The 15896-nt window shown below is 38.0% G+C and overlaps 1 protein-coding gene across 1 annotated transcript in view; it reads right to left on the minus strand.

Moving 5' to 3' along the window:
* The window catches only part of LOC131085924 (collagen alpha-1(XXVIII) chain-like), a 33876-nt gene that overhangs the window by 2346 nt on the left and 15634 nt on the right, over window positions 1-15896 (minus strand). The window contains exons 17-34 of the mRNA XM_058028502.1: window positions 15410-15478; window positions 14142-14213; window positions 13503-13571; window positions 12790-12861; window positions 11864-11932; window positions 11371-11439; window positions 9579-9647; window positions 8477-8545; window positions 7953-8021; window positions 6492-6560; window positions 5715-5783; window positions 4872-4952; window positions 3815-3850; window positions 2669-2705; window positions 1983-2540; window positions 1149-1342; window positions 473-560; window positions 299-388 (exon numbers count right to left, since the gene is read on the minus strand). Coding sequence (XP_057884485.1) covers window positions 299-388; window positions 473-560; window positions 1149-1342; window positions 1983-2540; window positions 2669-2705; window positions 3815-3850; window positions 4872-4952; window positions 5715-5783; window positions 6492-6560; window positions 7953-8021; window positions 8477-8545; window positions 9579-9647; window positions 11371-11439; window positions 11864-11932; window positions 12790-12861; window positions 13503-13571; window positions 14142-14213; window positions 15410-15478 — 1849 coding nt within the window. The remainder of the gene's footprint in view (window positions 1-298; window positions 389-472; window positions 561-1148; window positions 1343-1982; window positions 2541-2668; window positions 2706-3814; window positions 3851-4871; window positions 4953-5714; window positions 5784-6491; window positions 6561-7952; window positions 8022-8476; window positions 8546-9578; window positions 9648-11370; window positions 11440-11863; window positions 11933-12789; window positions 12862-13502; window positions 13572-14141; window positions 14214-15409; window positions 15479-15896) is intronic.

Below are 15896 nucleotides of genomic sequence, written 5' to 3' on the forward strand. Positions count from 1 at the left end.
GACCTGCTGACTGGCCCACCCTCAGTGAGCATTATGTTCTCCTTTTGATGCCCCTTAGGAGCTTCCTCTCAGGTTGTAGACAACCTTGCTTTTGCTTTAAGTGGAGCAGTGGGATCCAGAACTTGGAAAGACAAGAACTGCAACTAGATCTGTTATAAAATCCTGAAGCAACTTCTCTTCTACATCACAGACTCACAAAGTCTTTGGAGAATGGAACAAAATTACTCTGACTTAAAGCCTTATTAAAAGTTAGTACCAGGCAAGGAGCTAACAAAATGAAAAGTGGTCTGTTACCCACCAGGTCTTGGTGTGGGGCCTGCAGTTAAGAGAGATGATGTTATCCCTTTATTGGATGGTGGTTGTTTAGGTGAAAATAATGGTAACACAGCTGCAGGTGAAAAGGATCAGAATGAGACATTGATTTTTCGTCAGCCAAAAATGAGAATGAAGAAATGAATGACAATAGAAATACCTCTGGTGTTTCCTGTCAGCAGGGTTGGCTGCTGTTCTTCATCTTGTTCCTCTTCGTAGGCGTCATAGACTATGGAAGGTACGTTGGTCTGAAATGAGCATTTGATTTTTTTTCTTTCCAGATACTGTGAAGTGTTCCAAAGTGAACAAGCCCTCCATGTGTTTTTCCTTTGCATTTACCCTGACTTCAGTGTTAAAAACCAGAATTTCAACTTCTCCTGGTTGGTTTACCAGGAAAGTTGGCATATCTAAATGTTGGATAAATATTTTCTTTTAGTTAAGCTTTATGGAAGTTTATTTATATACTTAAAATTATAATCTACAATTGAGTTCAATTACTGTTCTTAGACTTAATTATAACAGTGTAATTGCTTTTAATATTGTTATGATTCACACTGTGGCACAAATATTACTGTATTAAACAAAGGAATCCTTGTAACAATATCAGGAATAAGTTATAGCTATTAGTTAATTGCCTGCATGCAACATCAGAGCTCTTACTCAGAACAACCAGCTCTGAGCAAACCAAGTTAAAGTACCTGTCCTGTAGAAAATTAGGGGAAATGGTACAAATTACGTTAGGTGGCACAGAAAGATATATACTTTAAACTTCTGCTGAATTTTCATACCGGAGCTGATGGTTGAGGAAGATGGCCAAGACTCAGAGGACTTTCTACTGTAGATACTCTGAGTGTCTGTGCTGAAAGTGATTGTCTGTTAACATTGTTCTTCTGAAGTATGTAGTGTAAAGAACTTGGAGATACTGACTGGAACGATCGCCCACTAATGCTTGCACCATTTTCATTGTGGTTGTATACTAAGGTGCCATGTTCATCTTCACAAAATTGATTTACTAATTTGGACTCCAGAGCTGTTGAAAAAAAAAAATTAGAAAACATATCATAATGAGAAATTCAATGTATTCTTAAAATTTGGATTACTTATATATGTCGCTAATGTGCATGTAATCCAGAACTCCTTCAGATTGTTTACACACATCTAAGAAGATTATTCCAGATTCTTTGGAGTATGTTCTTTTTGGTCACAAATTTGCCAGCATGTAAGTCCTCTACATGGTAGAAAATACAGGGATCTTAGGTAAGGGTGTTCATCCAAGCTTTGTAATAACTACTATTTGTTAATGGGAAAATAATTGTCTATCTTGCTGCTGTGAATAACCACATGAAAACGGATTATTTCCCCAGGAAGTGAACAAATAGCATTTATGACAATGGGTTTCTGATTTACAGTCAGATTTTCAGTGTATGAGCACTTATTCATCTTAGAAAACTTGTTTAAGCAGCTGTTTTCCTAGACTGGGTGACTGACATTCCCCCATTGGCACGTTGCCCCATAATGTGACACCACAAACAAAGGGGATCCGTATGTCTAGATTCCTATTACTTTGCAGCATCAAAGCATATCCACAAAGGTAATGCTTCTCTCCCAGCCTGCCCCCTTGTGAGAAGCATCTGATGATATAAGGCAGAATAAAAGGTCACTGGACGCACCTGGGAGGGTGTTAAAGTCATCAATGAGATACATGTGCTCTCCATCTGGGTCTGAAGCAATCACATTCAGCTCCCCCACAAACTCAGCCTGGGTTGGATCTGAAGCATTTACGATTCCTATTGCGTACATTTCGATGTTTGCTGCGTGGGCCTCTCGAACAACGAGATCTAGTTTTACAGCTTCTCTCTTGTCTGTTTGGCCATCTGTTAGCACAATGGCCACTTTCCTCACCCCTGCTCGAGCACCAGAAAATCCTTCCTGGGTTGCTTTGCGGATGGCAGTTCCTGTGTAAGTGCCTTCTCCCAGGTACTGCATTTTTCTAATTGCTCGCTTGACATCCTGGCGGGTTGGATACTTGTTGAGCCCAAATTCTAGCCGAGCTTCTAAACTGTACAGCACAAGGCCAACTCTGGTAGCATTTCTGCCTACAGTTACTCTGTCTACTAAAGCAGTTACAAAGTCTTTGATAATCTCAAAATTTTCTGGTCCCACACTCTCAGAGCTGTCAATCACAAATACAAGCTCCATAGGAATTTCCTTACATTTAATACTGCAACCTACAAAGGAAAAATAAAAGAAACCCAGATCACAATGAATTGATTTGGCATGCTTTAGGAAAAGAGAAGAATGCAAAGGTAATGAAAGAAATACAGAATTTGAACGTAAAGATTTCCTGAGTCCTTACCACATATCTCTTTTATTAGTTTAATGATATCTTCTCTCTGGATGTGAAAAAAATTAAATATTAAAATATTTTACAATTTGCCTCTTTTAAATGAGCTATAATTTTAACACTTACAAATATTTTGTTTATAATCAATTGTTGTGTCCTACAGTGACTTAGAAAAATCTTACTGTTTAACTTCCAAACTTGGGAATGAGTTCCACGTGTTACAATAAACTATTTCATATGCATACAGGAATCAATAACTTGATACCACATTAACATCTCTATCTAAAACAATTAGCTCCTGCTATTTTAAAAAATGTTTTGTGATTAATTTATTCTATTTAAACTGAAAGGCATATATATTTTAGCATCTGCATAATATGATATCCCTTTTAAATGTAGTGGGAGCAGAGAAATAGACGCAACTTGAGGAAGTGTAGGATTGCTTGTAGTGAGCTGACAGATGCCAGGGCACCAGTACAGAATGGGAGTTGTCAGCCCTGATGTACCTGGCCCACAATTACCCAGCCTTCATCAGCACAAAACCCCAAAACTGCTGCCTTCAGAGCTGTCTGTCAGAGCAATGAGGGCTTCTGTGGCATGTGAACAAAGTGTTTCCCAGAGCAATCATTTGTTACCTATTTTGAAGTGCATGACAGGACTCATCTGGCATTGAGTCAATCTTTCAAATACAACCTTTTGCTACTGCTTCTCAGCTTTCATCATAAACTGTAGTAATATTTATATATTCACTGACATACTTTGCTGAATTTGACTCAAATGTGGTACAGGCTTAGCAGAAATATAAATAAGTTCCTAGCATGATAGACCATGACAAGTTTGAAGATCTTTGCTCTTCATACTCTTAAATACTTGCAAAAAAACCTTCCTGCAGCAAGTACACACCTGGGTGATCTAACACTAGCTATAAAAGAACATATAGCAGAAAAATACCTAAAGTCACCAGGAACTTTTAATTCAATTTCAGGATAAAGTAGATAAGAAAAAATCAGAAATCTTTGAGTTGGTTTCTTTCTATATTATTGCTGAGTCAGCTTCTAATCAGAAAGCTCTTTCCAAAATAATTAAAAGGCTACATTTCATCTGATAGTGTTGTTTATATCTTGCTGTAATGGGATTTAAATAATAGAATTTGCTTACTGTTAGGCCTTGGTCTCCCTTTGGTCCCATCTTGCCCTGTAACAGTGATTGCTAATTAAGTTGTTGCAATTAGATAGTAACATTGTAATTCAGAATACAACTTCATCAATACTGTTATTAGAATAATATTTTTCCAATAGAAGTTAAACTAGAAAATGTGTGGTCCTCATGCACGTGCACTGCCTTGTGCATGTAGTACCTGCAGCCTCCTGAGGAGGTTTGTGGGAAGTGGATGACCTCAGGTGTCCCACTGGGTCACTGACTGTCAGTTGTCTCTGACTGCTGTCCTGGTTTTGGCTGGGATAGAGTTAATTTCCTTCTTAGTCACTGGTTAGTGCTGTTTTGGATTTACCATGGGAATCATGTTGATAACACTCTGTTGTTTTGGTTGTTGCTAAGTGGTGCTTACCCACAGTCAAGGACTTTTCATTTCCCATGCCCTGTCAGTGAGAAGCTGCACGAGGAGCTGGGGGAGCATGGCCAGGAGAGCTGGCCTGGCCAGGCCAAAGGGATATTCCAGAGCATGGAGGGCACTCCCAGCACAGAAACTGGGGGAGTCAGCTGGGAGGGGCCCATCACTGCTCAGGGGTGGGCTGGGCATCCATCACAGGGTGGGGAGCAGTCTTACTGGGCTTCACCTGGCTTTTTATGATTATGACTATGGTTGTTATTATAGACTATTATTTTTATAGGTTCAGTTATTAGACTGGTTTATATCCATCCATGAGTCTTTGGCTTGTTAGGTGGGTTTTTTTAAATTTTTTTTTCTAATTTTCCTCCCCATCACACCAGTGTTGGGAGGTAGATGATCGAGTGGCTGTGTAGTATTTAATTGCTGGTTGAGTTAATGACAACTGCCTTAAGGAAGAAACCACATCCATCTGGGAAGTGGGGTATTAATCAAGTAAGTGTCTTCTTTGTGCTTTTAAAGTTTTTAATAGTTTCAGTTTCTTGAAAGTTTCAGATTATATGTAATTAAAGAGAAAGAAGAACACACAACCCAACTTTGTTTCTGAGTGGTTTACAAAAACATCTGCGATAAACCTGAGTTACTCACAGGTTCTCCAGATAAACCAGGGTCACCCACATCACCTTTTTCTCCTTTTTTCCCCTTGTCACCTGTAGCTCCTCGATCTCCCTTTAAAACCATGGTGGTAAGCAGACAGAAATTGTAAGTCAGCTTTTGTTACACTTTTCAAATTTCTCTGTCATAGCCTTTGTATGGCACATTAAGGTTGTGACATAAGTTAGACATCTTTGTTAGAGATCATTTAAATAAATTGGTACTTTGTGAATTTCATTAATAACTTGTAGTATTGGCTAAGCATTTTTATGGGAAAAAATACATGAAGTGGTTTGAACAATGAAGCATCTCAAGCAACTACATGCAGACTGAGAGGTTTTATGGGCTATTGCATGATGGAAATTATTATCTCTGCCTTAGAAAAATAAGATAACACTGAAGAAATTAATAAAGGGAATATCACTCTGAGAAACTTTTTGGCCCATAAAAGGTGTTTGGCATAGCAAACAGATGCATCTTGGTTTGATTTTTAGTAGACTTAGTACAGCCTTTCTGAGCCATTGTGATCTCATTTAAAAACTGATTCCAGCCCACCATTCTCTTTTTCTTAACATTGATTTAGTTAGAAAATTTTGCATAGCAGATAGGTGAAAGGAAGTGATATTAAATCTAATACTTATTTTAATAAAAAAATAATAATATAGCTTCTAATAACAATATAACTTCTAACAAAAATATAATCTTCTGGTGTCTGGGGCTCCTTTTACACAGAATTCACGTGCCTTCAATGAGAACTGACAGTAAAAGATCATTTGGAGTGTGTTGGCTTCCATCTAGGGCATTATCTCACTATTATCTCTGATTTAGACATCATACCTTCTCTCCCAGAAGCCCATCTCCAGGGGGGCCTCGTGGTCCTGGCATTCCTTGAATGCCTTGTTCCCCCTAATGATAAAACAGGTAGTGATATTAACCCTTTGTAATCATTCATCACACAGTAATTTAAAATGTTCAAAGGGAAAGTTTTTTAAACTGCATTTTAACTAGGATCTTGAGGCACTTGAGACAATGTAGTAGCTAACTTATATTTCTCAAATACTTCTTCAGTATAAAGATAGACAATATTGAAAACACATATGATCATTATTGGATTTAATTTTAATTTGATTGCAATTTTATTTTTTCCCCTCTTTCCATCCCATTTTATACCTTCTCATTTTGGCTTTATTTCTATCTTTTGAGTCTGTCTCATCTGACTGATGCTTTGGGTAAAAGTGCATATTACAAGGGAAAATTAATAGTACTCACATTCAGGATGGAGGCTTTTTCTCTACTCAATAGAGTGGTAGTACACATAACTAATTCAGACTGTTTCTGTGGGCATGAGAGTTGAGGAAGAGGGAGTGGTATTTTTAATTTTGTAAAGGTATCTTTAACTGATAAAAGTTCATTCTTCTTTCCTCAACACACACATGCTCGGGCTAGTTTGCAGCAGCAGACAGAGCGTACTTTGAAGGTGCTCACATTATCCTTCTCATTTTCTAGCCTGAGGCTCTCTTCACATGAGAAACAATGTGAAATCTCCTTAACGCCATGATGGTCAGATTGACCACTCAGCACAGGTTACATATTGAAGACTCTGAGTCTTTTTACCTTAGTTCCTTGAATGCCTTCACCAGGAGGTCCCAGAGAGCCAGGTGGCCCTGGGCGTCCTATGCTTCCCTAGAGGATGTTCATAATAAAATACACAAGAAATTGTTATACCACTGTGTAATTTCTTGTCCTTCCTCTACCCTCAAACATGGCTTTTTATAAGTAGTGGGAATCAGGCTGGTTTGCTCTAGCTGAGAAATACTCTTTTTGGCCTTTGTCAGATTTTAATACTCCAGTTTATACTTTGAAGGAGTCACTTGGCTTAATACTTAGTGAACATGAATCACCTTGCTGATAGAGATATATGCTGCATTGAAGGATGGATTTTATTGGTGCCACATTGGGGACTCAATTAAAATTTAAGAGAAGATTATTATTTTTTTTTTATTTTTTACCACCATTACACAGCAAGACCTATACATATACATACTAATGTGGCATTGCAAAGAAACACTTGTTGCTAATTTATAAGCTCGTTTTCAATAGAACTCTGGGGAAAATGTTCCCATTCCGTGTTACTCACTGGAAGCAATCAAAACCCACACAGTACATATTAATTTTATGTCTGTACTGCTATTCTAGTAACCCTGCATGAAATCCTCAATTTCCTCATCTGTGAGGATCCCATGGACATGCTGTCTCTTGGTACTAGTGCTGCCTGAGAAGGTGCTTTGCTTCACCCCTGCTTTTCTCTGGACACTGCCTTCCTGCCAATGGCAACTGGATCTCAGGGACCAGTAAGTCACAGTGTGCAGGTAACTCCTTATTATGTTGCATAATCTTTGCATTTGACATTGTTGAGTTCCTTTAAATTTACATTCAAACAATTTCTTTTGTATTCAATAGACTTCTAAAACAGCTGTAGAAGCATGAGAGTTTCCAGTTTGGGAGGTGAAATTTGCTTTTTATACAGTGCTTTTTATAGTTACAGTTTTTTTTAGGCTTTTGTCATGGTTACAAAATAATTACAAATATAATCCTTTTTGCAGGGATCAATCCTCATACTGGCTATTAGATGATTATTTGATTTATACAATAAAAAAGAGGAGTTAATTCCAAAAGAACTCAACAGTAGTGCCTATAGCTGTAACAGTAGTATAGGCAACACATAGTAAGTACTTGCCTGGCCCTTAATTCTGACCAATGCTAGGTCTGAAGAAATTTTTGCCACTCTGTTGCAGCTAATGTCTGCAGGACCGAAATGTTTTGTCATTGATCTTTCACTGCTTGGTTATCACCTTATCATTTATCATATGCAGCCACAAGGAGGCTATGGCTTATGGCTAGTCACCAGAAATACTTTTGATTTTCTACAAAATAAAGATTATTTGTTGGATTAGTTGTTTCCAGTGAAGACAGTAAACATGCAGATGTCTATACATAATCACACATTTGTATAGTATACTTCCCCCCCATTTTAGAAATTAGACAAAGAGAGACATAGTTGTTTAAATCTCTTACTTTTGGTCCTGGCAAGCCTTTTCCTGGGGGACCAGTGGGGCCAGCTGGTCCTCTACTACCAGGATCACCCTGAAAGCCAATACTTTAAGAAATAAGTAGTGAATACCAAAGTTTAATGTATCTCTAGAACTCCAAGCATCTGTTACACCCAAATGGCACAAAGAGAAGAGAACTATTGAACTGTGCAAGTCCAAACAATGCTAACCCAGGGATATTGCTGGCAGGGCAAGGAAGGTATTGGGGATAAACAGTGGCTGGTGGTCTAAATGTATTCAAGTCAATTATGCACAGTTACACAGGAATTACAATTCCCATATTATAAAATGAACTCCAGATTCTCCAAACAAAAAAACCCACAAAAACTCAACAAACCTAAACTAAAAAAGATCTACCTTTTATATACTGAGAAGAAAGTTAAAGCTGGATTAAATAGGAATTCTGACTATGACCTATAGGTAGGAATTGTATCTCTATGAAGTAGAGTATACACAAGCATTTGCTTTTCTAGAACTTGAAGCCTGTACCTTAGGTCCTGGTAGTCCAACTCCATCTGGGCCTTGCTCACCGGGAATCCCAGGGAGGCCTGGCAAGCCCTGAAATTGTATGCACAGACAAAATATAAATTTAATTTACAGCTACATTGACTACATCCATTTGTTAATATTTTCATGGTAGTTTTTAAACTATATTGTCTCTTAATGGGATCACTGTGATCTACAACTGGTTAAACTTTACTCTGATATGCCAGAAGTAGTGTCAGTAGCATTTACATGTGTGTTGCATGTCATGTAGGGGCTTGAATGTGTTTAAAGGTAGAGGGGTCTAATATGGAGAGGCAGTTGCAGAAGTAGTTCTTCATTGGGTTGCACAAAAATAGCAGAAAGTATTATAAATCCATTTCCTTGTTGATATTTGTAAATTTTGGTTCCTCGGTGTGGCAAATGCAAGCACTTTTGCTGTTGTGTTTAGCATAGGCAAATGCAAGTATGTGTGCTCCAAACTCCCTGCCTGTAGCCAGCAATCTTTCTGAGCCTTCCTCACTGCACAGGCAGGTAACTGCCATGGCTGGTTAGAGCAGACTGGATGTGTGAGCTCAGCATTGCACACATGTGCAGGGAAGGGAGAAGAAGGAGCCTTTTCTCTTTGCATCTCTTTGAAGGGATTGGTTATATCTACCAATAAAGGCCTCTGTAACCATTAGTTCTGGCTCTTTGTGCACCAGTTGCTTTTTCAGTGGTTCTGGGATGTATATGGATCCAGCTGCTTAGCTAGATTGTATTTTCCTGTTTGGGAATAAATTTTGGATGGTTGGGCAGAAGACAGGACCCTGCAGGAAGATTTTGAGGGAACAGATTGAAACATCAGTGATACTTTGGCAAAAAGAACCCACCTGGAATATGTTACAGGGTGTATCAAGAGAAAAGGACAGAGATGATCTTGTGCTATTTCAGAGAGACATTTAATTTTATTCTGTGTTGAAGTGCATTTCCACAATTGAGGAGTTTTAGGCTTTTTAGGCTTTTAGACCAGCAAATCTTTCCTAGCATGTCAGACATGTAGGATAATCCCTTAGGTGTAGCACTTATTTCTTCCCAATTCACAGAAAAGAAAAATCTATAAACTTACAGGTGGGCCGGGATAACCATCTCCTTTTTGCCCAAAGGGCCCAGGGGGTCCTGGAAGGCCTTGGTCACCCTGATGAAGGCAGGAGAAACACCTGAGTGAATGCCAAGACAATTGCTAGCAGGAAATTATCCATGAAAGTCAAACTCACTTGGCAAATACACTATCATTTGATTTTATCTGTCTATCGGCTAATGTATTTTACTATGTGAATTATTATATTTTAGGTTTATTTAATCCTGGACTAAACCAGTGACATTTAATAGTGCTCATGATCTACACTCCTGAGTCACTAATTTTAATATTTTTCAAGACCTCTGTCTGTTGTCATTTCTGGCCTACTTATAAGAAGAAATTACTTTAGTGGTATTTCTCATATATTTATCATATTTTGTTCTAGAATTCTAATTTCCTGTAATGCTGTGGAACCTCATTAGACCTTTTGAGTATAACAGGATCTTCCTATGGGAAATGTACAACTAAACTCCTTTCATGGATCCAGACAGCTGGAGTATCTCAGGAACAGATTTACCAAGAAAACTCAGAGGACCTTAACCCTCCCAGCCACACTGGGGGGTGCAGTGAGTTGCTCAGTTGCTGTAGAATGGATGGTCAAGATTACATTTGTTCCTGTAGCAACCCAAAATATGGGCATTTAAAACAGTGGCAAAAAAGACCCATGCAAAAATAACTTTAAAAAATTAGGCTGTAAAAAGCTTTACCCTCTATGGCTTTACTCTGTGTGCTTGTGTATCTAAGAACTAAACAAAAGCAGAACCACTAATGCTGACAAAGACAGCAAGAAGTGAAGAATGTAGTCACAGAAACATGCAGTATTGCCCAATTGAAAGAGCTTTGGGGGGCTCAAGGTTGAGGGAGAGAGACTTGCCACTCTGAGCAAAGGATGTGCTTGCAGTTGATTATTTCCTGTTAGATCCCCAGAAATGGGACAACATGAAGTTCTCTGAATTGACTGTTCTATACCAAAAAATTATGTTATTCCATCAGCATATTCTCCTCCTGATGAAAATAAATGTAAAACTCTTGAAAACCACTGACTGATCAAAAAGAGATAGAGATTGTCACGTGTTTCTCATGCTTCAGTTACTCTGTTCAGTTCACTCAAAGAACAAGGGATTAGGGATGTATTCAAAAGTACTGTCAATCTCACTAAGAACAAAAGGTGGTGGAGGGGCAGGCAAGATCCAGTATATTTGGAGAAACACAGGTTTGTATGTCCTGAGTTTATTGGTCTCCAGACAAAATCTTTGCTGGAATGAAGAGTGGCTTATGAAAGTTGAATCTAGGTACCACTGAGGCAGTGGTACACAGAAGCCATTAGAGATCAGCTACATATTCATGTTCTTCTTGCACTAGAACCCTTGCACTAGAACTTCTTGTTGTGAATGTTATGAAGTTAACCCTGAAGTTATGAATGAAGCAAAGGAGCCTGGCTGAGAAAAATCAGCTGCTTGCTAATTAACATGTAGGCTCTTGTAAGCAGGGTTAATGGGGTGTTCTCTCTGAATTCACACCAGTTAGAAACAGTCATTCCTCTCCTGGTTCTCTGCCATCTGAAAGATTACAGTTACAGACTCTGGAGGATTGACCATCCATGGTTATCCAGCTCTGCAAATCCTTCTACTCTGCCAGAGTTGTAGGACACACACATTAACTGTGGGACATTTCAGTGGAACACTGTGGCCATCCTAGGAGGTTTGTTGCTGCTTCACTGAGATCCTCCTGCCTTATTTTACAGTTGTATCAGAAATCAGTTTAACAATTTAGGAGCTACCTTTGCCCCAGGAAGCCCAAAACCTGGTTCTCCAATTGGTCCAGCAAGACCAGGTAACCCAATGTCACCCTGCAATGAAGAAAATAAATCCTCTGCTTACATATCTTATTAAACACCACAGGCTGTGGGTTTCTTTTGTACAAATTCATATATAATGAACATAACAGCTCATTTTATTTATTGCTATTGCAAACATTAAAAACACCAAAAGCATAAATGAAAATGAAAGATTAAATAGAAAAAATACAAAGAATAAACAAATGTGCTTTGATATCCAAAGTTACTCAAAATAAAGAAATGAACAAAGGTAGGTCACACCTCAAGCTGCCATACAATTAATACCAGGGCACAGTGGTAGCTAGACTGGATGCAATCCAGAGGAAGTCTTAGTTGACCTCATAAGGCTGGAATTGTTGACACAAATATTAACATAGCCTACTTCAGTTTTTCACCCTGGGTTTCTAAGCACTAGGAGATGGAATGTGGATGGTACCTTTGGTCCAGGCACAGATCTACCAGGAGGGCCTGGCATTCCAAGACGTCCTGGTGCACCAGGCTCTCCCTGCAGTGAAGGTGGGAGAGAAAAAACAGTGGATTTTTCTGAAAGTGAGCACGAAAATCACACAGAGAAAACATTTATGCAACAATTTACATTTAATTCCATTAAAATTTGATTAGAATTTCTAATAAGTATTCTATGCAGAGATCAATCTAATATTTGGAGAACTGATAACTACCATATTCTGTTTTCTCCATGGAAATGAGATTCTTCTCACTCACTAAGCAAATGTTTTTAGAAGTCCCTTTCTTAGTGTATTCAAGGCTTGGTCCACCACATGCAGTGCTCAAGACTCCCTGCCCAGCTGGGTAGGTATACTGAAAACATTTATACATTTCTGTTAGAGTAGATTTTTTTAAAATGTATCTTTCAGTTTACTTTTTTGCCTCTTTTTCATTTTTGGGGAAATACTCTTGTGTGTATAAATAGCAAAAGAATAAGGAACTGGAGGATAAACCTGGAGTAGCTTTCATTAAGTACTGAGTATTTTAACAGAAACTCCAAGTCCATAAAAGAATGTCAGCCATGAGTCAGTGTAAGGGAAAATAAAGTCCTGTCATGTATTTATATGCCATACACCATACTATCTTCTCAAATATTTCAGTATAAAAATAAAAGTATATAGCTTTACATTTTCCAAGCCAACAGGGAAGCAATATGGTAAATGCAAAGGGTTTTAAAAAACACTGCCAGTTGTTGGTAGGGATCATGGGGATTCTTGCTAAGAGAAGCCTTTGCTGAACTTTTTTGAAATTATTTTTTATAAAGTGAGTTCATTCTAGAGCAGTTGTTTCTGAGATCTGGAACAATGTACAGCTTTGGGAGAGTATTTTACACATATAACACAGTAATAAACTCACTTTAGCTCCAACAGGTCCAGGCATTCCTGTTGGTCCTGTTAATCCACGTGCTCCTCTCTGTCCTTGATCTCCCTACAGAAATGGAAAAGACATGTCACACATGTCAAATAATTTAAGAATGTATTAACTGAAATCAATTATAAATGTCAGTAAAATAGAAAACATCTATTTGTACGTGGTGCACATGAGCTGTTCCTATTGCCTTCACTGGCAAGTCAGTTAATTCTGCTCAGGAATTGTCTCCAAAAGTGTTGGATTTGTACAATTAAAAAGGCATAGATTTCATCTGAAATTAAATCAGTTTACCACAGAATACTGTGAAGAAAATAAAAGCCAAAAGGAACCTTAAAGGTTGAATAATTGCAGCTGAAAAGCAAGTTAAGTAATTACATTAAAAAGATAATAAGAAAAATAATCAAAACAGGAAAATATAATCCAGCTGCTAGTACTTGGTTCTTTTTTTAATTTGAAGGCAAATAGGGCAAATTAATTGATCACAAAGAAAAACTAAGAATATTGTAAATTTCTCAAGATAAAATTGGCTGTTCAAGCAGATTACTGGGCTATAATAATTACAACAAAAAATGAAACAACTATGAGTCCAGAATAATATTTTTTTGTTACTTATTGGACAAAAAAAAAGAGAAGTCTTGGCCAAACCTATTCCTGGAACATTCCAATTTTGAGTGACACCTTTAGTAAGAAATCCTCACCTTTTCCCCCTGTATTCCAATCCCTGGAGCACCTTCAGGACCTCTAGGACCAGGCAACCCTGGTTCACCCTTGAATAGAAAAATCAAAGGAGTGTCTCAGAGCACTGCATGGACATGGTGCAAGACAAACTTGGCATTCCCTTGAATAAGTTCATGAAGACCATAGACCTTTCAGTCAGTGACAAAACTCCCACTGCTGTCAGGTGTGTCCAGGGGCTCTTTCCCATATTCAGAAGCGAGCACTGTACAACTCCATGTGGAATGTGAGAAGTAGCACATTTCCTGAGAGACAGCTGAACCCTGAGTATATAACCTTAAATTCTGAATCTATTAAAAAACACAGTCAGAAGGCCAGTAAAGCTTGCCCATAGCCATTTTAGTGGTTTCCCTCCTGAGCTGCAGGGCTTCCACAAAGCACACAAGAGTAAACAAGATAAGGCAATGCCCCACCCCAAAACATTAGAAAAAGTGAAGTTTTTCCTAAAAAAGTATATTCAAAAGAGGTTTTTTTTCTGAAAAAAAAGTGGTACTTTTTTCCCCTTGTCCATGATCACTCTCTCTTCTAGGTTTGGGTGTCAGCACAGGAGAATAGCAATGCTTGGGGTGAAGCAGAGGGACTGCAGAGAGAGATGAACCAACCTTTTGTCCAGGGGCTCCATCTTCTCCTGGAAGACCAGGCAGACCTGCCAGTCCTGAAGGCCCTGGATCACCCTGACATCAGTAAAAAGTAAGTTCTTCTATTAAATTCAGGCTCAGTACTCTTCCTTCTCTGAATTAAGGAAATCTATTTAATTTTTTTTAACTTTAAATATATTTGTAGAAAACATTTATGCATGTGAAGTCTTGTCTTTTTTTATGAAGACAGTTCTCATTACTTGGTACTATCCTACTGTCTGATTGTTTTGAAGTGTGCATTTTATCTATGCAATTAAAATTATTAGCTGTTAATGATTCAGCTTATTCTTAAAAAATAATGCAATCATTTCATTAAGTGGCAGCATTTGAAGGAAATATCAGATATAACTGATTATGACACAATGATTGACATCTTGCTGATGAATATCAATGCAAATCAATTAATGTCATTGGAATTATCATGGCCCTAATTATGTAAGATCCAGGAGCCTGACTTGGTTTTAGATGAATTTGTGGTGAAATGGGTTCTATCAGTTTTATTGTCTTTTGTGAAATTAAAGAGAGAAATGGAATAATTTTCTTTTCCAGCCACTGTCAGAAATCCCTAACAAACAAGAGCAAAACCAGGATAGCCTTGTGCCTTTCCACTGTCGCAAAAGTACTTTTTCATTGATTCCCCTATTCTGTGTTAATCTGGCTGTTAATGCCATAGGGACTGGGTACTGTTTGGGCACTTCAGCACTAAGACAATCTGGTTACAGCTTCCTCTCCTCTTAGCAACTCAGCTGTTCTTTCTGTCCACCAGCACAGCTTGTGTCTTTTATGAAGGTGTGAGGATGTAGCTGCTCTGTTTCCACTATATTCTGTGTGGAAAGGGAAGGAGCAGCCCAATAACCACTGTTCTGGGCTTTTTTTCACCTCTCTGCTACAGTGTAGCTTACACTTGGGGCTGTGAGTTCTGCAGCTGTTCAATATTCTGGATGGTTTTCTGCACAGAGCTGTAGGTGAGCTGTGTGCAATGATGACTTGAGCGTGAGCCAGGCAGGTGGAAGTTTCCAGTCACCACAAATCTTACTATTTTTTACAGAACAGGGGTATTTAAAATGCTGCCATATCTGGAGGTCATTGAAACTCTCTGTTAAAAATTCAAAATACTAAGAATCTAAAAGTTATTTCTAAGCCTGTTTTTATGTGGCTTCAGAAAGCATACTTAGGAAATTTATAATCCAAATGAATAAATAGATTAAATAATTCCTCTGTTAACAATGTACCTTAGAACCAGGTTCTCCAATACCTCTTTCTCCTGGCACTCCAGTCTCTCCTGGCAAGCCTTGTTCACCCTTAAACATTTTAACAGCATTATTATGAAAAATATTATTTTTAACAGCATTATTATGAAAAATATAAAAGATATTAATTTTTATTAATTTTTAACAGCATTATTATGAAAAATATAAAAGCATATGGTTCATTGTGTAAATTTTAGGAAAGATTAGTGTAATCTTGTCTGTAGTAAGAAGTGTTAAACCCTTGGTCACAAAGATTGGCAATTTGCTTCATGTTTTGAGCTGTCACCAAGGAGCTGTTAGTGGAAATTATTAATGCTGTAAATCTACACTTGTATGTCCCTGGGAATCCTTCCTGCCAAAGAGCTGATATTTCAGGAGCATATATGACATCCAAAGACAAATGTTTTTTTTTACTTTTTAGTAGTGGTAATCATATCCCTGCACAGTCACTTAAAGCGTAAGAGGTGAT

Source organism: Melospiza georgiana, chromosome 7, assembly GCF_028018845.1.
Source record: "Melospiza georgiana isolate bMelGeo1 chromosome 7, bMelGeo1.pri, whole genome shotgun sequence".
Lineage (NCBI taxonomy): Eukaryota > Metazoa > Chordata > Aves > Passeriformes > Passerellidae > Melospiza > Melospiza georgiana.